The sequence below is a fragment of the Drosophila serrata genome, unplaced genomic scaffold (assembly GCF_035046125.1).
Source record: "Drosophila serrata isolate PLE 108 unplaced genomic scaffold, ASM3504612v1 contig_249, whole genome shotgun sequence".
Lineage (NCBI taxonomy): Eukaryota > Metazoa > Arthropoda > Insecta > Diptera > Drosophilidae > Drosophila > Drosophila serrata.
Genome location: NW_028257147.1, coordinates 956,011 through 979,297, shown reverse-complemented (window position 1 = coordinate 979,297; position 23,287 = coordinate 956,011). Strand labels below are relative to the sequence as shown.

General features: G+C 40.2%; 2 protein-coding genes across 3 annotated transcripts in view; one reads left to right on the top strand and one right to left on the bottom strand.

Moving 5' to 3' along the window:
- Positions 1-23,287, top strand: part of rdo (leucine-rich repeat domain-containing protein reduced ocelli) — a 54,429-nt gene that overhangs the window by 19,726 nt on the left and 11,416 nt on the right. For both annotated transcript variants that reach the window (XM_086832401.1, XM_086832400.1), the window contains exon 3: positions 3,671-3,691. The gene's annotated coding sequence lies outside the window, so the exon portion shown is untranslated. The remainder of the gene's footprint in view (positions 1-3,670; positions 3,692-23,287) is intronic.
- LOC110187480 (uncharacterized) lies at positions 12,026-16,353 on the bottom strand. The gene has a single exon (XM_086832402.1). The coding sequence runs from the start codon at positions 12,705-12,707 to the stop codon at positions 12,204-12,206; it is 504 nt and encodes a 167-aa protein (XP_086688528.1). The 5' UTR covers positions 12,708-16,353; the 3' UTR covers positions 12,026-12,203.

The following is a 23,287-nucleotide window of genomic DNA, read 5'->3' as shown; positions in this document are numbered from 1 at the left end:
GCGGAAACGAGGGGAATAAGTGCAGTGATTAACAGGAAGACAGCTGGCAACTGCTTGTTATTAGCAGCAGCAAGCGCAACAAGGGTTTTAAGTTGCCTTCAAATGAGAGCTTATGATTACTTGGGATTTTTTTGCTCACTCCTAGAGGTCACAGAGTCATTAAAAAAGCGGGATAAAGATTGCTTTTGGGAAAGCAACTCTGAAACATCAATTTTATTAAGTAGCTTAAAGGAAATAAATAGAAATGAGTAACATGAAAGTACAGAATAATTAAAAGGAAACTAAGAACTAGTATTCATGTTTAGCCAATTGTGGTAGCTCTGCCATAGCCCTCTTTAAAGAGAATATCAGTATTCCACGTTGTAACCCCAATTGAAACCAGCTCAAAGGGTGTTAGCTGAAACCGGAAATGACTTTGCAATTGAATTGTGCAAAATACCAATGCTCGGATGCAAAAGTAACCTGATCAAAACACTTCCCCTATGCACATTTTGTTGCACCTTAATGGGCGTCAGCCAAGTGTGTCGATGTCCGAGGAAAAAGGGAAATGCCAAGGCACTGGGGGAAAGGGAAAGTAAATGGGAATCCGTGAAAAGTTCAAACCGACGTTTGCTCTTTGTTATGCACATGCATTGTTAAAAAGGAAGGGAACCTCCCGGCGAATGGCGACCATCCGCTCGCCCCTTTTGTTTGCCGGAAGTTTGTGGTGGGAAATTTCATTTATGCTGACACTTGACTTGACTTGCCCCCTGCCAGCGTGTCTGCCCAACTGTCCTTCTGCCACTGGAGGTCCTTTGCTTTTTTATTTGGGGGGCCGGGCTTAATTTGCTGCAAATAAATAATGGAAACAGACGTTGAGCTGGCCAGTTCGATTTGGCCTTGGCGCCCAGTGAAGTTTATATTGTGCACTTTTCCCATTTCCTTCTCGGGGCAGACGAGTTACACTGGGAGAAGAAAGTGTTGCCTCTTCAATTTTTCCTCTTTCCTCTTAATTTATTTACCAAGTTTTCTCATTTTTATTATAAAATGGATGGTAACCTTGTTAGTTGTTTTCAATTTGGTTTTTAGACCTTTCTCCACGATTTTCCCTCAGTGCTTGCACGTTAGAGCGGAAACGTGTTGACGGAGCAGCAATCGGATGTCCAAGTCGCAGTTGTCGAGAAGGAAAAAGGAAAACCGGAGAACGGAGAGCGGAGAGCAGGGATCCAAGCAGATAGCGCTTTTCCTCTTGGCCCACTTTTTTCCCTCCCGCTCTGTGTGACACTGAATGTGCTTGCTCTTTACTGTTCGGTGTGACAATTTAATTGTTTTGTAATTGCTGAGACTTTGCAGTGAGTCCTGATTTATGGGGAAATTGATTGGGTGCTTTTGTGGCCTAGGGCGCCAAGTGCCCATGCCCATGCCCACGCCCGCACCTGCATTTGATTGACAGCCAAGTTAGTGACCTAAAAACGAGGCTCATAAAAGTTGCAACACATGTTGCAAAATTCATCCGGAATTCGCAATCGAGTGCACACCCAGCAGCAGCCAGTGGCAGATTTAATTTGCAACGGCCAAATATTTACATTCCTGCAATTGTGTGTTGTTAATCGGTCGGCGGGTTAAATAAGTCATGAGTAAGTATTTGTGACATCTAATCGAACATGCGCTGATACTTGGATTTATATCGAATAAGTTTTGCTTGGCCATAAATCTCAATCGAAATGTGGGTTAATGTGTGCCACAGAGTGTTGGGCTTTTCGCCCCTCTTGCTCCTGGCCATAAATCTCGTCGAGGACGTGTGGGGAATGCAAGTGCAACATTTGTCTAGCCAACTTTTGGGGGTGCCACTCGTGAGCCTGCAGCAGGTTGGCCAAATTGGCTGGTTTATAGCCAAGATTGTTCACATTTAAGTAAAATTCGAAGTTGTTAAAATACTTAACAAATATTGTTGCCTGTTTTTGTAACTGTATACAAAAGTTATATGGTTGTGAATAAATAATTAGTGATGTATTGCGAGGTCTGGTCATCTAACAACTTATAACGAAGGTGTATAAAATATTTTACCCCTCTTCAAAAGCAATCTTAATCCATTTCCTAATTTTTCAAGACTTAATTTAGTTCCTGCTACTAGTTTCTAGTTACCAACACTGACCTGCTAAACACGTTCCCAAGTACGGGCAGCGGTGGTAAAGTTTTGTAAAGGATTGCAGTGCGTGTAATTGGCTGGCAGGGAGTGAGCCTGAAGTCAACTTCATTGGCAGGACTCGCACAAAAAGTTTCCTGCCGTTAGTTGCCTCCAATGAAGTTAGCAAAACTGATTAACTCCCGGCAGCTTGGCTTGAATCCTGCCCCCTCCTTGAGCTCCTCCTAGGATTCAGGCTGGATCCACAATCCAGGCTAACTAATTGCATTTCCCAGCAGCTCTGCTGCAGCATGCAATAAAAATTATGCAACGCCTTCTTCAGTCCTGCCGCCCTTTCCTACCATTTGCTCTTGCTTAAGGATGTTTTGTGTAGCGGCGGCATTTATTTTTGATGTCTAATATAATTTTAATGGAATGCTGCTGCTGCATTTGCGAGTTGCATTAAAGCCCAATTGCATTTTGTCCGACAGCGTTTTAAACACGCCCCCAAAGCCGACCTTAGTGGTGTCAGCATAAATCTTAACAACCCGCCACGCCCTCACGACCTTCCCTTCGCTGACTCTTAAAATGTTTGCTCGGATATTATTATGGCCACGGGGCTCACTCGCTCGACGCGTCAATGTCGCCATTTGGACTATCCATGTTTTAGTTTTAGTTTTATTTTCAGTTGTAGTTGTGTTTGGTCTTTAGTTTCAGTGCAGCCATTTATACGGACACGCCTTCGGGCCAACACACAGATATAAAAAAGGGGCTAGCCAGTTGGTCGACGGGCTAATTCTGCCATTGGCCATGATAAATGGCGAGATTTTTATGCACATGTCGGGAATGGTGGATTGTCTAAAAAATAAAAGCCATACAAATAAAACAGAAGTATTTTAGAAATACAAACTTTGGATATATTTGTTTGTCTCTCATATATTATTTTATCTATGATTAATTTGAAGCAATTATTTATGTTATAGAGTTCCGTGTTAAATTATTTAATACTCTTTTTTTCATTCGAAATATTTGTACATATTTATGCTTTCTGTGAAAATATTATTAATTTTCTTTCATCAAATGAAATCTCAATATTTTTTCCATCAAGCAAAATTTATTTTCAGCTAATAACTTTTTCAATTTTAATATAAAATGCAGTCTGCACAACATTTCCAGAGCCACTAGGCATCGGCAAACAAATTGCAATTGCAGCGAATCTGTGGCTGGAAAATATGTTATATATATTTCGCTTTATACATTTTTGTCGCTGGAAAATTTTCCGCTCACTCAATGACACTTTGCCGTAGGCACTTTAAGCATATAATGTTGAGCAGGTGAAAAGGTTGACGTTTGCCATTGAAACTGTGGCGTTGTCAAGGTGAAGCCGCTCGCATTGGCCTTAATTTGAGTACATATATATTATACGTATAATGCCAAGATCCTTAAGAGGCTCACTTGGCTTTGGCACATGTTAATGCTTTGCTGGTAGAGCTCTCTGGCTAATTAGAATTAATTCAAGACTCGGAGAAAAAAGTTTATTAATAAGGATTTTCTTTTTCATTGCAGGTCAGCGTAACTATAGCAAAGGTAAGTAGCTTGAGAAATATTAATAAAAAACAAATAATAATAACAATAATTCGATTAGGGATAATCGAAGAAACTCTGATTTCTTTAATAAGTATTTTGATTTCAATAAAATAAAATAATTAAACTCAATTAACTTGCTAATTTTGTATATGAATTATGGCTTTCTTGTTCTTTTTTACTAGAAAATAAGTTTTCTTTCTAATCACTAAGCTCGAGTTCAATTTGGGACATAATTTACGCATTTTTCAGCTTGATAAGCTAAGCTCTTTTAATTAGTTGCTAAATTGAATTTCTCGGGTGTTCAACCCAAAGACCAATTAGTGTCAATAAGCTGGCAAGATTTTTCGCCCGCCTTTGCCTCTGTGCTCCACTTTTGGCGCAATTATTCTCCAATTTATGAAATTGAACACACTTTTTGATGACCCCATAAAATGGAACATAAAATTCCATAAATGCCGGCTGCTCCGCATGAATTTCGTCTTTGGCGGAAAAGTGTGTGCAAATGGAAATATTCCATTTAAGAAAACATATTTCTAAAATCCATTTTCGGGTTTCTCGTTTTTCTGTGTTTTTACTTGATTAATTTTGCGGCCATAAAGAAAAATAATGAAATTTTCTTCTTGTTGGCAGAAATAAAAACAAAACCCAGTAAAAAGGTAGCAATTCGCGGGGTTCCAGGGAAAAGTAACAAAATCAAATTAGGAAAATTTGCATTTAGTGGGCATTGAGTGAATGTGCGGAAAAGTAGGCAGTTGTAGGCAAGGAAAAACTTTTGCTTTTTCCGCACACGAATACATTGGCATCCAGCTGGAAAAGTCTGATGATGATGATGATGCTGCTGGTTTTTGCTCTTTTGTATTATTTTCTTTTGCCAACTAAATTAAAAACTTTTGTTTCAAAGCATCGGCATTCGATTATAATGAGCTTGTCATGTCGGATAAACGGGAAAATGTATACCTCTAATGTACAAACATATCTCCATATGCCACGAAAATGTGCACTGTGCAACAGTTTTTAATTGCCAAACATTTTCCGTGTTTGTTTCGAGGTTTTCCCCCTTGCGCAATGTTTGATTAATGCGAATGTGCGGAAAACCGAGCAGCAAATAATGAAAAATTACGCCCTGCCATAACCACACACACACATATACTCACTCGGAAAAACTGACTAAACAACAACTAAAAACAAGTTACTCACACACACAGAACAATCACACTCGGCTGCATGCTTCTGGGCGCTGTTAAATATAAAATTCTATGAATTTGTACGTACATCATTTGAAAATCGTAAAACTTGCAAGTGTTTCGGCCCCGTTTATATATACACACACATTGCCGAGTGAGAGCTGTCATAAACAGGCGGAAAAGCGTCCAAGGGAAATGGAAATGGAAAAGGTAAGCTGTCTGCGCCTCTTCACTGCCTGCGAGTCGAGTCCTGTTTTTATTACCTTTTTTTATTCCTGTGTAAAGAGCAAGCGCATCTTTATATAATTATAATGCCCTGGCAAAATGCTGATGATCCTGGCAGTGCTACCAAACGATGATTACTAAGTTATTTGCCCAAGTTTATGGCCGTGCGAAACGCAAAGGATTTTATATGCTCTCCATGTGCACAAATTAATAATCCTCACTCTGGCAAATTAAATTTAAAATTAAATTGTCTCAACCCAAAGGATACAGCTCAAGTTTGCACAAAAATGAACTCTGGGAGATGTGAGAAATAAGTCCATATTGCAATTTATTTTAACTGAGGAAAATGCACAGGGAAAAATGCAGCTTGAAATTTGGTTTCTCAATTTGTAATTTCTGTAAAGAATTTCTATTTCTTTCTTATTCTTACTGTGCTCATGCCAAGAGTATCTTATGCAGAGATGGCATAATCAATACTTGGCTTAAATGGCATTCTGACATGTGAGGACATCGTGCCAGTGGCTAATGAATGCCAGGGACACACTCTTCCTTTCACCTTTCACCCAGCTGTCAGTCACTCTCAACTCGTCTGCCAGTCATGCAAACGTATAAAAACGCTTTTATTGTAATCCGCAATGTTAAAATGCTGCAGTGAATGTTTAGTTAAATGCTATGTAACATAAGGGGAAGGGGAAAGTGAGCTTTCCTCTAAAAATACAAACGTTTGTATGGCAATACCTGGCTTTATCGCATGCCACGCAGTTGTTTTGCCAAAAGGTTCTGAGTTTTCGCCTAACAAACTATAAAATTCCGCCCACACATCAGAGGAAAAGAAAAAAAGTAGAAAAAAGGTTTAAGGTCTATTGATTATCCATTGATAAATGGTTGACATTTTTTTCCCCTGGTGACGCAGTGCGAGTGACTGTGCCACTTCAGGTTAAATAGTTTAAGAATGTCTGCCACATTAAAAAACAATTTCCGCCAAATCACTTTCAGGGAGGATGGCAAAGAGGAAGTCACCGCAGACATGACTTGAGGAGAAATTCCTGTAGGGAAGCATTTTCCGCATAAAAGAAAGTATGACAGTAAAAGTAAGCAACACGCCTTATGTAACAAATCAACTGCCAGAGGGTTTATTTTCCCCGGCTTTTCGCCCAAAATGCTTTATGTGAGAAAAAGAGGAGAACATAAAGCTTATTGATTTTGCAGGAGAGAATAAAGTTTTGGGCTGGAAAAGTAGTATTAAGTTCATGTGAAAGTTTGCTAGAGAAATATGATATTTTGTTTGTTCTATTTTTGTGTTTCGAATTCGAACGAAGTTCCCCTAGTGTAGGTTATTCAACTGTCTGCTAGGCCCCGTGAAAGGACCCAGCCTGCGGCGAGAAAACAGCAGCATAAAAATCTCAAAGAAATATTAATAAAAGATGAGCGACATTAGTGTCTCGGTGTTGTTGCTGCTGCTGCTTCTTTCCTCCCATTACAGTTTTTTAGGATTTCTTGTCAATGTCCAACCCAAAACCGTAAAACGGAGAAGAAAACAACATTTTTACTACTTCCTCTGGTTTTCTTTTTTTTTTTTGGCCAGCTTCTCTAACCTCCAGCATTCTGTTGACCTTTTTCGAAGCTGTTTGGCTTTGGATTTAGCCATTGGGTGCTCGCTGCTTTAAAGGGTCGACGAATGCAAAAGAAAATGTCATAAATTTGTAACACTTTTCCGATGGAGGCGAGGGCCCAGACAAGATGTCGGGATGCTGGAGGAAAAAAGGGGTTCTAAAGAGACATCAGACAGACATGAGGATTTGGCTTTGGAGCAGAGTTGGAGTTTCTCTGTTTCGGTATTTAAGAGGTATTTTTCTGAAAATTCTACAAGCTAGTAATTCACTTTACATGTGTGTTACATGTTAATGATCTTTAAATTATAAACATTAAGAGTTTAAAACTATTTAAATTATATATTAAATACCTGTTATATGTCACTAATATAGGGTATCATCATTTTAGTCCGAGGCTTCAAATGCAGTGAAGGAGACATTTCCGACCACATAAAACATATATATTCTTGATCAGCATGAAAAGCCGAACCGATTTAGCCATCTCAGGAAGAAAACAAAATTTACATTTTTTTTTTTTTTTTTTTATAAGATGTCATTGAATTAAAAAAAAAAAATTATAAAAATTAAAATTTTTTTAAACTTTATATTTAGTATGCAGTTTTGTTAAGGTAATAAAAACTAACATAGGAAAGCTTTCCGATTTATACTTAAGTCTTTTTTGGCAAATTTAATTTTTTATATTCGATTTTCAAAAAAAAATTCAAATAAAATTCAAATTCAAAACGAATAGCTTAACCTAATTAATGATCTGATTCCGATACGATACTATAATTCAATTGCAAAATGCAAAGGTAGATAGATTTAGTTCCCTGTGTTGTTTAAGTTAAATTATACTTTTCCTTTTATATTTTTTTAAGCTTCTAAAATTCTATAAATTTTCAAAATAATTTTTAAGAAAGTTCGTTTTTTCCTATATCCCCATCCGACTTGGTTTCTTTTTATCCCCTGAAAGGATCACAGCACTGTTGGAGAGCAATGTCCCTGCGAGGGCAAGAAGTTAAGCAACAAAATGCGAAACTTGGCCTCCGGCACACAATTTGTCACACATACAGGGGGGGGGGGGCACATAAATTATATATATACACACACACACAAATCCGGAGATGACTGGACCTTTTGGTTTTGGTTTCAGCTTCAGTTTCAGTTTCATTTTTGGTTTCAGTTTCGTTGACGCTCTGGATTCCCACTTCTTGTGACGCTTTTTTGTCCCAGTTTCCTTCCCTTTGCATGGAGCATAGTTTGTTCTGCTGGGCCATTTGATTAATAAATTGTTTAGAACACAAAACTTACTGACTTGTGGCTAATAAAATATGAATGCTAAAACTTTGCGGGCTGCGACGGCGGTCTCAGCATCAAAGGGCAGACATGAGTCGCAAATTAGTCATGCGCATATATGGCGAGTAATTTATGTTTGCGTTGATGTATGATGGCTCAAAGGCAGTCGCATTTAAGCCCAGTTAGCATTAGTAAGCGGTCCCATATGCTGCCCGTTCCCCCCTTTCTTGTCGAATTTCCATAACGGCACGGCGGGGGGTAAAAAAAAAGAAAAGCCAGCAGGGCATTCGTTTGGTCCTTTGGTCTACACTGCGTATGCGTAATTTGATTTTTCTTTCCTTTTCCCCGTCCGGGCAATGATTTTTATGCCCTCACACATACACACACACACACACACACACGGAGAGTGAGTCCTGGTGCCTCGGTGGACCACTTTTTGTTTGGGTCGCCTTTTTGATTACATCTCAATCAATTGGTGGCAGTTTTATGTTTGCACATTTCAACATCTTTCGGCTCTTCAAATGTTCATTTTTACGAGGCCTGCGGTGATTCCGGTTTCTTGCTCTGGCCATCATCCATTGCAAATTTTGTAAGCATTTCAAGTTTTCCACGCATCCCATTATTTCTGTGTGTGCGTAAAAGTTTGTTTATATCGAATTACAATTTTATTGTATTGTTCCAGATATGTTTCGATATTTGTAAAAAATATTTGAAAATTGATTTTGTAGTTCCTCTTATGATCCGCTGATTACAATTTAAATGAGAAAGCTTAGCCAAAATCTTCTTCATGTTTTGATAAATTAAAGTTGCCCAAAAAAAGCAAGAATCTAACTCAGCTCCGTCAAATACAGCTTTATTCATTAGAATAAATATAAGAATTCTCAGCTAATCTATGTTTTTAAATAAAAAAAAAATATTTATGTTATTTGAAGTGATTAACTTTACATTTATCTATTCAAAATAAGTAAAGTTTCAATTAGCTAATTTAAAGCTCAACCCAAACATATTTCTAGACATTTCCGGGACCTTTAAAGTCCTGTTTAAAAATTCTGTTTGAAATGCCACCATTTCATTTGGTTGCCAAAAAACAAAAAATAAAAATAAAAGCAAATAAAAGGAATATAAACAAAACAGAGCCCTGGGGCCTAGCGTCAGTCAGAATACAATTCAATTTTGTTTAGCAAAGAAATTTTCCTGCTCCGCCTTTCGCCGTTCGGGGGGGAAGGAAAAGGAGGAAAAGCTCACTGATCTGAAAAAAAGGGCCAAGTTATTTTATAAAATTATATATATTTCATCTAGCAGAAGGTATGGTACAGAGAGTGAGAGAGAGGAGGGCCTGGGCCCAGTCAGTCGAGTGGCAGCATAATTTTCATTCAATTTCGCTCATTCCTTTAGCGTTTTGGCCAGGTCACCGGGGTCCCTTTCTTGTTGCCTGTTGGCTAGATGCATTCATGGCTATTTGCCATCATTTGTGTGTTTATCCACTTAGAAATGAAGCGATTTGATTTCCCCGGTAAATGAGGCATTTGCTGCAATCAGTTTGCATTGACTCCCTTAATTCCTTATTTCTCATACCAAACGGAATCATTTTGAGAGCGAACTCCGTCTCGCAACGAGTCCTTGTATTTGTAGCTTCATTAAATTCGCGTTGTGGTCTCCTGTCCTGGTCCTGTGCTCATCCTGTTATCCGCATCTCACTTTGACTGGAAGTGCACTTTTAGCACAAATTTCCTTTTCTTGTTGGCAGCCGCTTCCTTTGTTCTCTCTCAGCTCAGGATGTGGCTGATGAGTTCTCGTCGAGGACGAGGACGAGGACGAGAACAAGGACGAGACGCCGGCGGCTTGGTCGTTCCACTTTGCCGGCACTAAAGTGTTAAATCGCATAATTATGTCTCTCATGGCTCGCACTTCACTAAACTGCAAAGTTATTCCGCGGTTGCCTTTGGCCTCTCTAGTTCTTCGCACTTTCTTTTTCTTGCAGAAAAGACTTTGAAGGATAAGAGAGTATATAAGAAAATGACACCTTCCTTTGCACATATATAAAAGAAAATACATTTTCACAACTTCTAAAAGCATGGTCTTAATATAATCATATTCTCTTATAGCTGTTATAATGAATTTAGTTTTCACTTAAGACCCTATCTTTCCTATTTATAATATAAATATTATATTTTCTCTACCTCTCAAAATATACTTCGTCTCAAGTTTATATACTCCCTCTTCGGTAACCATAATTCGACCCTATTTTTCTTCATTTTCCCTCATGTGATGTGCAGTTCCTTTGTGTCTCCTCGCCTCCTTTATTTTCTTTTTTCACTTTCCCCATACAACAACGCATTTTTTCCCTGCACTCTGAGGCATTTTCCTTTGGCCATGTGCTTGCTTTGTCATCCGAGGCTCGAGCGCTCGACTTAATTATATTTTAAGTTGACTGCTTGCATTAATACGCGCAGCACAAAGGAAGCTGGAAAATAAAAATTGTTTTCCCCACCAACACACACACACACACCCACTCAAGCAGAAGTGCGTTGAAGAAAAAGCAAAAGTTTTGCCCAAAGCCTAATGACTAAATTGAGAGCAAGTTTGCCAGAGTTTTCAGCACACATTAAAGGCAAATAATTTGCATACTCAACCCGACGGCGTCGGCGGCGAACAACTCGAAAGTATTTCGTTAACTATTTGAGTGGCGGAGCAGGAAAAACTGCGGGGAGGGGGGAAAACAGGAAGGCAGCTTTAATTGCGGGTCCTGTGCAAGAAAAATGGCTTGTAATAAATCTCAGCGTCCTCGACTCTCGTGGAGCGGTGGGGCGGCCAGGCAAGTATCCTTAAAGATAAGACCCTCTACGGGCGCTTATCTGGGCGTGAATGCCATGATGCCAAATCCGTTGTCGGCAATTCGAAACATTTAAACACTGGGCCCCATTCGGAGTCAAAGACTGAGACTGAGAGTGGGCCAGAACTCTCGGCTTTTGGCGTCCTGGCAACGGCCGGCAAGTGGGCCTTTATTGTGCTCCTTGTTATGGCCATCATGGCCAGCTCCTAATCTATAAAAAACCAACTTTCACATATGCGTGTGCGTGCACCGAAAAAAAGAAATAGTCTTAGACTTGGACTTGCCAACATTTTCCTTTCCAAATCTCTCACGACTTTAAGCCTTGTTTTTAACTATTAAGTATGTTTTGAAATGAACTAATGGTCAACTTCTAGTTTTAAAATTGGTAAATGGATGTACAATGTTTGTACAAGTAAATATTAGACAATCTATTAGTGAAAATGACAATTGTAGTGTATCCTCTCAGTGATACTGTGTGGGCGTGAGGGCGGAAGACATATCCTGACGGCCTCCGTTCAAACTGTTGCGTTGGCCTGGCAGATAAATTGCCGCTGCTCGCTTTTCGCCCTCGTTTCCTGGAACAGTACATTAGAAGTATTAACTTGAAAGGCACACCACATACATATATGTATAGAAAGGTACATTTTCACTGGCCTTGTCCAAGACATGTGTCATGTGCGCCCTTGTGATCCCCGATAATTGCGTTTGTATTACCATTTAAATTGTTTACACCGCACTTAGACAATTTTTTGCTCTATCAACTCACAAATATTAACTTTCAATTACCAAAAATGACACAATCAGGTTGTCCCAGCAACGTCACTCGTGCGAGAGATGACATCAAAAGGATGTCTAATGAGGAAATCCAATATTTGACGGAATGAAAACGTTAATGCCTTTCGGGCCTAATTGATTGGAGAGACCCAATAAAACCGCCAGTCGAGAATCCGCTTCAATGGACTTGCGGTTGCGGATACATCGAAAATCGACTGATTATTTGGATAGTCTGGGCCAAGTGGCACTTAATGCCTACTCAAATATGAGAGCTGGCTTAGCATTTGCTTAAGCAAACATTTGGAGCCCACGCGGCGTATGCGTAATATTCAAAGAGCTGCTTGTCAAGTTCATTTGATTAACAAAAGAAAATATATGAAAAACTAAGCAAGTTGAGTAAGTTAATTAACCCAAGGAAAGCCTTAAGATGTTTTGCTATCTGTCTGTTTATTTTGTTGCATTATTTCGATGGGTTAATTCGTAACCAACACCGAAATGGCACTTGAAGTTAAGGATATTTGCAAGTCCAAGTTTCTTGCGAGGAGGTATTTGAGTTTTGTTTTATGATTTCTTCAGCTTGTGATATAAATATTTTCCTATTGGTCTTCTTACTTTCCGCGAAGGATCAGTGCCTTTGGTGACTTCATATCCTCGCCGGGACACTGCTTGGTGAGCTTCTTGAGGGAAGACACCAATCGTGAGGCATCTGCTTCGGCGGCTGCCTTCTTGGCGGCCAAACGGCGTTCGGCAGCTGCCTCACGTTCCTTGCGGACGATGAAAAGTCTGTCTAGGTCAGCCTGGGCCTGGCTACTCACAGGTCCTTGCTTCAGCTTTCGCTCATCCCGAGTCTTGTCCTTTTTGGTTTTATCCAACTCCGGGAACACCATTAGCTTGTCGTGCGGCAAGCGATTAGGATTGGAGACCTCTATGAGGTCTTGGATGCCTCTGGTCGAGGCCTTGTCCGGCTCATGCTCATTGGGTTCGCTCTTGCCCTGAGTCAGATCCCGAACCTGATCCGAGTTCATCATCATTCCCAGCTCCTGCTGTAGCTGATCCGATGGCGTGAACTGGCGAGAGCGACCCTTGTGGTTAACGTATTTGCCACGTGGCATCTTAAGCGATTTCTATACACAAGATGCTTTTGACCTATTGAAAAGTAATTGCTAAATAAAGTAAATCTCTTTCTAAAATTTATTTCTAACTTACCTTTAAGGTAAAAAAAATGTTAAAAAATTATTGGAAAAGTAGAGACGCAATTTTGTTTTAACAAATGTGGTTGACCTGAGAAGAGCTAATCCAATAATATTTTGAATTCCCTGACACTTAATCCTTGGTTGATGTGATATGAATTTTGTAAATATATACACAATGCATTTTCTTTTCAAATAAAAATTCAAAACCAAATATCAACAATTACAATGTATTTATTTGTTGTTGTTATAACAAATACTCACTCTCTCGAATGTATTTATTTAAACACCATTTATGCTCCACTTGTCGGATTATTTGGATAGTGTGACAAGTGGCTCTTAATGTCTAATCAAATATGAAAGCTGCGATTTCCCTTTCGCCTGAGCAGGCAGCATGGCCCACGAGGCGTATGCGCAATGCATAAACGTCAAAGTAAATTCTGTGAAATTCCGCTTGAATTGCGCGCTGATGATGACAACGAACAGGAATAGTAGCGGAAAATGGCGACAGGCCGAAAGTGTAGGAGTAAGGGAAGTGGAAATAGGAAAATCTTGGAGGTGGGAGGACTCCTATCCTCTCCTCTCAAATCGGTAAATTGCGAAAACATGTTGCCATCGCTGGCGTGAGCTAGAGGTCCTTGATTGTGTTTTGGTTGGCACTGTTCCCGTAGCCGTTGAATGACTGATGAATGAGCTGAAGTGCAGGCCCCCAGAGTGTAAGACTTTGAGTATATGAGTTTACGTCGAACGACGCTGGAAAGCAGAAAAGGCATGCAAACAATGCTGCCAGAAAAAGGGAAAGCGGAAAATGGGCACTGACAGGGAGACAGGTTTTCTTTGTCCTCGAAAAAGGAGTGAGAAGAGAGATAAAGATGGGTAGAGAACGACAGCGAGTGCGAGAGTGATTCCCTCGTCAAGGATTTCTCACGTGCTTTTTTGCTAATTAGAAAATATTTGCCATTGCACAACAGCTTTGACAGTGACAACAGTGAAAAATGATTTCCCCACAAGCTAGGGAAAATGAAAAATTAGCACAACAAACCCAAAACAATTATAATAAGAAAAGCTTTAAGAGTGTGTGTCATTATTTTTAAACAAAAATCTCATTTCATCGATTGCAATTTTCTTATTATTTATTTCCCGACCCAGTTTTCCGAGTAGTTTTTAAGCTCGTACCGGTCACAGCGCACACACATAAATAATTTCATTCCGAGCGTCGACTAAATTGAATTTTTAATCATTATGCGAACAGCAACCCCATCGTCCGATGCCATAGCTCATAAAGTGCCTGTGTGCGAGTGAGCCATAAAATGAAATTACACGCATATATCACAGCATTTCAGCTCAAGAAAATCTGAAGGCGGAGGGAGCACAAAAAATGGAAGCAGAGACAAGTAATGCAGTTTTTAATTAAAGCGAAAGCAGAGCTAGTTAATGGCCAAGTTTGCACAGTTAAAACTCTCAGTTCTTGCCACCAGCTCGGATGGATCCTTTGTAGCAACAAACTAACTAACGTGGAGCATTCCCTTAAATGTTTTAAAGTTCAGAGAGAAGGGCGAAAATTTCGAGCGAGAGCCTGCGGTTGTTGCCTCTGAGATTGCATTGGCCAAGAGCTAAGTGAACAATGGCAGCGGGGATTTCCATCTAAGCCCGAAAGCTTTAAATGCGCGCTTTGACACACACTCACACACACATAGAGGCCTGGGAAAATCGTGGAAGAGCAGACACCAACATTATTGGCACACCGCAGGCACCACATGGCGTATGAGCAACATTGCGGCATCTATTCCGCATTTAGAAGGCCCTCCTCAGACCGGGCTTATCTGTCCAGCTGCACAACGACTAATAAATGTGTGTAAATTAGTTATCAAAACCAGGAAGGGTCTTCCGCTTAATCATAAACTCGCCTTAATTAATACGATGCCAGCGAAGCCCGCATTATGTCTGCCAGCTTAGATTTGATTAATTTTTATCTGCGAAGCGGTGGCAAAGATGAATCCCCCCCTGAAATGCTGACAACCTCCTTTGACTTTTATCGTGCCCCGTCTAATAAAGTCATCAGAAATAAATAATTAAGATGTGGTTTATTTATGAAGAAATGAGAGCACAATCCGGGTTCTTCAAAATACATGGCTTTATGCTATAAATGAAATGGTTTTATTCGTCAAATAAAATGTTGTATTATTCTAAATAACATCTTGAAAGTTCTCTTCTTGATAAAATGTCTGATAATTTAATTGCCAAAAATATATTAAGAACATTGATTAAAGTGGCAACCTTTAATTTTTATTATTAAAAGGTTCAAGCTAACTTACTTTTTTAATAAAATGCATAAACCAATTCCAAATTTTCAAATTAAACTGCCTACTTTGCTCCCAATAAATTGAGCAGATAAGCCTCCATAAATCGTGCAAAGTAGACCTTTCAGAAAATAAATATCAATGAATTGAAATTAATTACTCCATCTTTGGCACTTGTCGAGCACTCATGGATGCCATTGAGTTCTGTATTTTTGAACCGCGGCCATTAATCATTTTGTTTGTCGATAATTTATGCAGTCTGAAGTGAGCGGGGTCCTTGGCACTTTATTCCCAGCCTGTCACATTTCGGTTCAATTGCGGGCATGTCGTCAAAGTGCTCATTAATAGCACTCCCTCCGCTCCAATCTCGCCGTGAAACCTAAGCGAGCATTCGCCAAAAAATTTGCATTCATCAATTTGCTGCTGTCCCAGCTTATTATTTCAATCAATTGCGTTGGCCAAAGCTTGGGGGAGGAAGGATAGAAGAAAGGACATCCCGATGCGGTGCCCTTCGTCCTGGCTGGGGGCAAAAATAACGAAGGATTGTGAATGGAAAATATGTTGAGCCCTCGTCCCGAACTTTTGTGAATGCAACCTGCGCTGCTAATTTATCAATGGCAAACATTTTGCAATGGTAAGTAAAATATTTTGGATAGTCCCGAGAGTAACAACGAGGCCAAGGACGGCAAGCAGGGCTGTGTCTTCGTTTAATATTTATAAACAAAAGCTGAAGGGCACTCGGTGGCATTTAACTTTTGCCGACAGGCTGTCAGTGAGCGGCATTTTAATTGCGTTTTCCGATCGCAAGGATTGCCTCAAACCGCTTCCTTGCCGCTCAAATATTTGCCGCATAACATTTTTACGAGGCATTTTTCCATTAAGACTTTTCCTCAACCTTTATTTTCTTTTTTTTTTTTTGTGCTGAGTGTGTGTGTGTCGCATTGTATTGACTTTTAAACACATCAACCGCAAATACCGCATCGGATATATGTAGGAAAACTCAATCAAACTGTTAATCGACTTGCGACCCAACACCAGGACCCTTCCACGGCCTTCCATTCGCACATACGCAGGACCTCTCCGGCAGTCGTGCGGAGGAGGCCCGTTACCCTTTTTGATTGTTTTTCCATGAATTTCCAACCATAAAATGTCAATAATATGTTTGCTGCCAGCCATCCCCATCACCGATCGCCGTATGTGTTTGTCCTGCCCTCGTCGTGTCCTGGTCTCCATTTCATCCACTTTCAGCAGAGCACCCATCAACTCCCGGCAATCGACCTGTTCAGTGTCAATAGGCAATAATAAATATTGAAACGTGTGGCGATGAAATTGAACAGCTTCATTCGGTTTCGAGTGGGGCACCAAAAAGCAGAAGGCAGAAAGGGGTCAAGAGGATAGGCGCTGATTTGATGGAGTTTAAACAAGTCAATTCCATTAACGAAAATCAGGCAATAAAAATTGTGCAGAATGAAATACAGAAAAGTCCCTTGATGGCATATTAAAAATATAAAACAGAGTTGAATATAACATACTTATTATGGTATTTAATACAATATTAAAATTAAAAAATATATGGAGACATATAAGATATATTAAAGGAACATACAGGAGTAGACACCAGAAGCTTCTTTGACCTTCATTATAAGGCAACCATTGTGTCCTTCCCGCTTTTCTCTGTTTGTGTTTTTTTCTGGAGAGCATTGGCCAAATGAACAAGCGGAAACAATTAGTGTTGTAGCATTATTTGTAACATGCTGTTTGGCAGTCTCTCTTTCCCTCCGGCTGCGCTCGGTGTGTAATTAAGAGTCTCATTAAAAAATGATAAATTTAAATGGAAACATCTTCCCACAATGAGCACTCACTTTCACAGTTCTCCTGCTCTGCTCTGCCTCTGCAGACGGTCTCGAGTGCTCTTCAAGAATCTCGCAAGCCCAGGTTTAATTGAAAAATTTGCTTTAGTGAAATTTAAAGCCACCGGAAAGTTTTGCCAACTCAAATAGAACATGGCAACAACAGAAAAAGGGGGAAAATACTCCGTAAAAGATACCCAACTCCCTTTGTAATCGACAAATTGGCGCCTTTAAGCTGACAAATCGAAAAGTTTCACAAAGCTGCAGCGAAAGTTTTGCGGAATTCCGGGTTGCCCAAATCCACTGTCATCGGATAACCTTTGAGAGCAGATTTAAATCAGAACTTTAATTCTATTTTTAACATACACAAATATAGTATGAAAATAAGAGAATTATAAGGAATGTTTTCCTTACAATTTGTTTCTTTTTTAGGAATACATTTATTCCTAAATGAAACTAAAATATACTTAAATTGCAAGTGTTTCAATTGTGGTTTACTCTCCATAGACACTCATGAAATTCCCCTTGTTAAATTCATCGAATAAATTCCGCATTGTGTCTGCTGTCAGATCAAGTGGCATTAAAGTGCATTTAAAATGAAGCCTCTACCCAACCCAATCCGAAAGTGCATTAAAATAAATCAGTGAATTGCAGCTGCGAGGATACGAGTAATTGAAAGTTAAGCGCTCGGAAGGACAACGTTTAAGGTGAGTCCTTAATTCAATCACCTGGCCATTAGTAGGCCATAATCCCCGCGTTCAGTTCTTCATCTGCACTTTTGCGGCATTTGCAATTCAATTAGGGCCCCAAAACAATGCGCTCGCCTGCGGAGCGTAAAGCGTTAAAAACGCAATCAGAGAGCGAACAAAAGCGAACAAAAGGAGCTCGGATGCGGATCTGGTTGGAACGGTGACGGTGACCATGACCGGACCCCCGGTCTCCACAGGTAGATGGCCAGGTAGCCCCAAGATGATGTCGTTTCGTTCGCTGAAAGTTAATATCTTGCCACGCTTGGCCAAGTGAAACACAAGACACAAGTCAGCAGGTGGAAGTGAAGGGTTCTTGAAGCTTAAAAGGAGAGAGAGACCCTGGCCACACGCAGTTAGTGAATTTCGAGCTGGTGAAAGGTAAATGGATTCGTCGGAAATTCCCTTTAATGCCGCCAAAGATCAATAAGGGCGGGCAACTAATTGGAATCAATATCTCTCTCAGGCAAGGCAGAGCGATAAAGTATTACACTGGAAATAACTACCATTTAATAAACCAAAAATATAATATTGAAATGAGCATATTATTGAGATAGTCTTTTGTAACTTGAATACATTTTTGTTGAGTGCATAATGCGGCTCTGTCCTGTCAATGTTGGTGGTCAAGGTGTGGGCGTGAGTGTGCCAGTGTGTGTGTGTGGTGAAGGGACGACGGGGCCTCTAATCCCTGTTTTAGGCATCATTGCCTCAAAAGATTGCTGCTCATTTGCCGTGCCTAATTGGCCAATGTCAGCTTAATGTCGTCCCCTCTCGGCTTTTGCTTCTACTTCTGCTGCTGCTGCTTCTGCCCCAGAATCCTGGCCACACTTCCGCAAAGGACACGCATCTACACACACACATGGACAGAGAAAGCACAGACACAACCTGTGGGCCCTGTGGGTGTGGTCAAAACTAATCGCATTGACCAAATGACCCAAAAAACAAGCGACAAAATCTGCAGCTGATTGCACACACCCGTAGGTTATCCTGGCAATTTTATATAAATTTCCTCGTGTCTCCCCGCACACAAGGCAATTACATGAAAATTCTCACATTTGAGTGTGAAAATAAATCAAGGAAAATGCGAAGCAGAAGGAGGACGTGACATTTGGCTTGTAAACAACAATTACAATAGCTCTCATTCCGATATCCTTGGAGATACAGGACCCTGTGCAGCCATAAACGACATTTTGCTTTTTCCCATGTAAATCCCCGAGAAGGTCAGCAAGCGGTCGTTGTGGCTCAAAGCTCTACGGCGGTTTTCCTGCGGCTTAGCCTTATGTGTGCCCGGCATGCGATTCGTCCAGCACGTGGCCAATTCCGTTTCCAGCCACAGTTCCTGCTCCAGCTCCTGCTTCATCCTCCTTCACCAGATGTAGCCACATATTCAGCTCGACCTGCCGTCTGATCCCTGGCCCAAGGATACAGGGCGCTCCTTCTCGCTCCTCACTCTCATGCATCGCACGTCCGCCAACTAATCGCTCAAGTCTTTTATGCCGCCTCCGCGTCCAAGCAGGGAAGGTGAAGGAAGGCCGAGGAGCACTTTTCGTGACCATGCAGCATTGTGTCTATCATTTTTGGTGCTGCCTGGTCCTCCTTTCGGCTTAATCCACAGCCAGAAAAAATCTACTCAAATTATATATTAACTTAAACCAATATTAAATACGTTCCTTAGATAGTAAACAACAATTTTATTGCAAATTTTTCCATTTAAATTTCTATTTAATATACCTAACACTTTAATTATAGTTTCCTAGCCATATTTTTTTCCAGTGCCTTAAAGTCTGGCCATAATCACGCATCGCCACTGCCACTTGGCTCAATCTGGGCAGCTTACTTTTTAGCCTCGAGCCTCGAATTTGTGGCTGGAAATTGATAAAAATGTTTGGTCTGCTCGCAAACACGTGTGGACTTCAAATGGCTCAATTTTGTGCCAAAAATATAGAAAAGCGTAGCTAAAAGTGGCAAATATTCATGGGGCATCACTTTCTGATTACCCAACATTTTATAAATAGCTATAACCCTTTGTTTCAGACCAAATCAAAAATGTTCAAACAAATGGTTTTCCATTAAAAACAAGCCTATAAAATTTGTTAAATAAAATTCTGTGAAATCAACAGTTTTACCAAAGACTTTATAACTTATATACTTATACATCTTTGGTTTTACCTCACTAAATCACCAGACATTTACCCGCCTGTCAGTTATAATTTAAAAAATAAATTTCCCTCACACGATGGCGGGCCATAAATTAAATGTCAGATGAAAATATCAAAAAACTGATGCATGAAATATATATTTCGCAGGCAGACCTTAAAATAATTTGGCACATTAAACAAAGGCTCAGACGAAACAAAAAAAAAACACAAATCGGCTGACGGAAATATATATTATATTGTAATATAATTTCTCGAGCGTAAATCTAATTTATCAATTTATGTGAGCAGCAAAAAAAGCACAAACTTTTGGCAAGTCGAGCCGACAAAAAAAATCTCGCCAAACGGAGTCCAAAGTTTATTTTGTTAGCAACTTTTTTTTTTCCTTATACTGGGTGTGTGACCTGCGATTTTTGGCGTATATATATACATATATATATACATTTATATATAACGTGTTTTGGGGCCTTGCAGTAATTGGCAATAAATGTGTTCATGAATTTTAATGTTGCCCTCGTCGGTCAGCGAAAGGACCAAGACCAGGACCACGCCCACCGATGGGCATAATTCATAATGCTATGCCAGATGTTTCGCCTCGTTTTGTTTCCTTTTTTTTTTCTCGGGGGCTTAGCCCCTTGGCCAGAGTTTAACGTAATTTGATTTTGCTCCCTTGGCGAATATTGAGATTTATTTGGTTTTGAATCGAGTCGAGTCCAGAGTCCGAGTCCTGAATTTAGGCAAATTTAATACCATTCACTGGCCCAGCAAATGAGAGTTTATTGTGTGTGTAATTTGAGAAGAGAATGGAATGGAATGGAAAGGCTCCAACCACTTCCACTTCCACTTCCGCATCGGCTTAGGCCCGAGAATGGTTGGTGGTTGGAGTTAGTTGTCTTTGATTTATCATATTCAATTACAAAAGTAGCGAGCGTATTAAATGCCACATCCGCCAGTCGGCGCACGGGGCGTATGAGTAATGCCTCCCCACTTTGCACTCTTCCCAGACTTCCGGCTGCCTCTTTGGGCCAAACAAATTTCCCAATGTTTAAATAGCAAACGAGTCCGTGTGCTGAAAGGCGATATCTGAAGCTATAGCCAACGAGTTCCACTCTTGGCCACTTGGCCACTTCGCGTGCGCCATCTGCAGACGGCGAAAAAGTTGGCCAAAAGTCCAAGTGCCACGTGTAGGATGTCAGCTGGATCTGATCCCGCTTGTTGGCTGTGTTGTTGGCCATCCTTTTTGGCGGCTAACGAGACCGACAGATGCTGATTTCTGGGTCATCCATCTTCGGTTGGTTTACCAAACGCAGAAAGGGGAATAACTTTTGGTTGCTTTGGGACTTGAAGAATCTCAAAGAAGCAGCATTTAAAATTGGAACTATTACGGAAAAACTACAAATATTAGACCGTTAATATTTTCAAATCTTCTAATACAAATAAAATAATTCTAAGCTAATACTACATAAATTTGTACGCTTATAAATTCAATATAAATTGCTAGTCTTGGGTTTTACCTTCGGTAAGACCCTTAAGTTTTATTTGTGGCTCATAAATCCGCCCCCCAAAAACATTATTCCCCAGGTGCGGCGACACCCAATTTGAATTTAAATTCCCTTCTTGAGGGAATCGTATGCAAAAGGAATTTATATTCTGTACTTGCAGTGCGTATATCACACAACTTGCACATTTTTGAATGCAGTTTTCGGAACTTTATTGTGAATTATGTGCTATGTTAAATTGAGTGTGAGGCTTGAGCGTGTGCGGCGGCAACTTTTGCGCCGACTTGAGTGCAAAAAATTGTCCTGCCGCCGGAGTTTTCCGAGCTGAGAAAGAGGCTGTCGCAATTTTTCACTTTTACCGCAGCAACTTTGCAGAAATATTACTCAGTCGGGCCCAGCGGCAATATCCTGACAACAAATCCGGCATAAGGTGCCGGCGATGAGCCGGCAAACTTGACAGCTTCTGGCAGCCAACTCCTTCCGCGGAGTCTGCTCCTCCTCCTTCTGATCCTTCTGCTCTTAGCGAAATATGTAAAATGCGAAATATGCTGCACATAAATCCTTAGACTTTCGCGTGTCCCACAGAAATGTCTGCAAGAAAATCCGACGCGTCCAAGCTAAAAATTCTCCAAGCCGAAATTTAATTTCCCAATGCATTCGCAGGCCTTGCCTTTCAGGCGAAATTGAAAATGCTTATCGCGGTGCACGCAAAGAAAATTTACATTACTTTGAAGTGGATATTTTGGGGAATTAAATTAAAGATATTTCAATCAGTTAATGCGGTGCCTATCCAATTAATTTTCTAACTATGAGCAGTATCAGTAAAGCTTAATTTTACTGAAATTTTAAATAGTTTTATTTCTTGAATAAATAAAAAAAGATTTCATATTGATACTAGATGAACTCTGTATAAAAAACAATTTATATTTATGTGAAACTTTTTATAATTTCGTACAACTCCCCCAAGGTTTTTACCTAATTTAATTAATCTTTAATATCTTATCATCATATATAAAACTTCTTTTTGATCAAGAACCTCCCTTACCTCCATTTTTCGCTCTTATTTTTTGATTCGCAGCTTTGTTTTTTGTATTGTTTTCTAACCACAATGTGCTGCGGCTAATTTATGCAGCACGTTGGCTGCATTGGGACCGCAAGACCAGCGTTGCTGCCACAGTTTATCGTTGGCCGCGGTGCCGCACAAGTGTCCTGTTCTGTACTGCCTCTCCGTATCCTGCTGCTGCTGCCGCTGTTGCTGCTGGTGACCACAAATCACCGAGGTCAACACGGCGTATACGCAACGCACACAAAACGAAACTATGTAACAAAACCACTGAACTTACTCTGTACGTAGTTTGTACAAAAAAAGGGATATACATGTATATAGTGTAGGGCAGGAGGAGCAGCTGAAACCATGTCAACATGTGACACCACGTTGATTTCAATTTGAATAGCTCTTTGGCGGGTGTTAGTCACTGTGAGTGTGCGGTTCTATATGTAGATTAGCAGCTGCGGTAATTGAAAGCAGAAAGCAAAGAGGTGAAAAGTTAAATTAGTTCAACGAGTCGTTCAATCATCTGCAAAAGTAATTAAACGGAAGAAGTCGCAGCAGAGATTTTTACAAAGTGACCCTATGCATTATAAGTATCAAAAAGAGCAAGGTTTAAATATGAAAACGTGTTGTATTAACATTTCCCTTTCCCTATTAACTTTGTATACTTCATCTTAAAGAAGTAATTATAATAAAAGGAAGAAGACTAACCCCTCTTCTTTGTGGCTTAGACTTCTGTTTGAGACAAAGATATTCATGGCACAGGCAACTACATTATGCCACAAAAGCAGACTCGGCACTAATTGCATTCCAAAAACCACAGACTACTGAGACTGAGATGCTGGACTAACCTTCGATTTTTCTTTTCTCCATCTCATCTGCTTCTTTCTACTTTTTCCT

What these genes read in the sequence shown, in the direction of transcription:
- LOC110187480 (XM_086832402.1), bottom strand. Translation starts at nt 12,707, where the DNA reads ATGCCACGTGGCAAATACGTTAACCACAAGGGTCGCTCTCGCCAGTTC.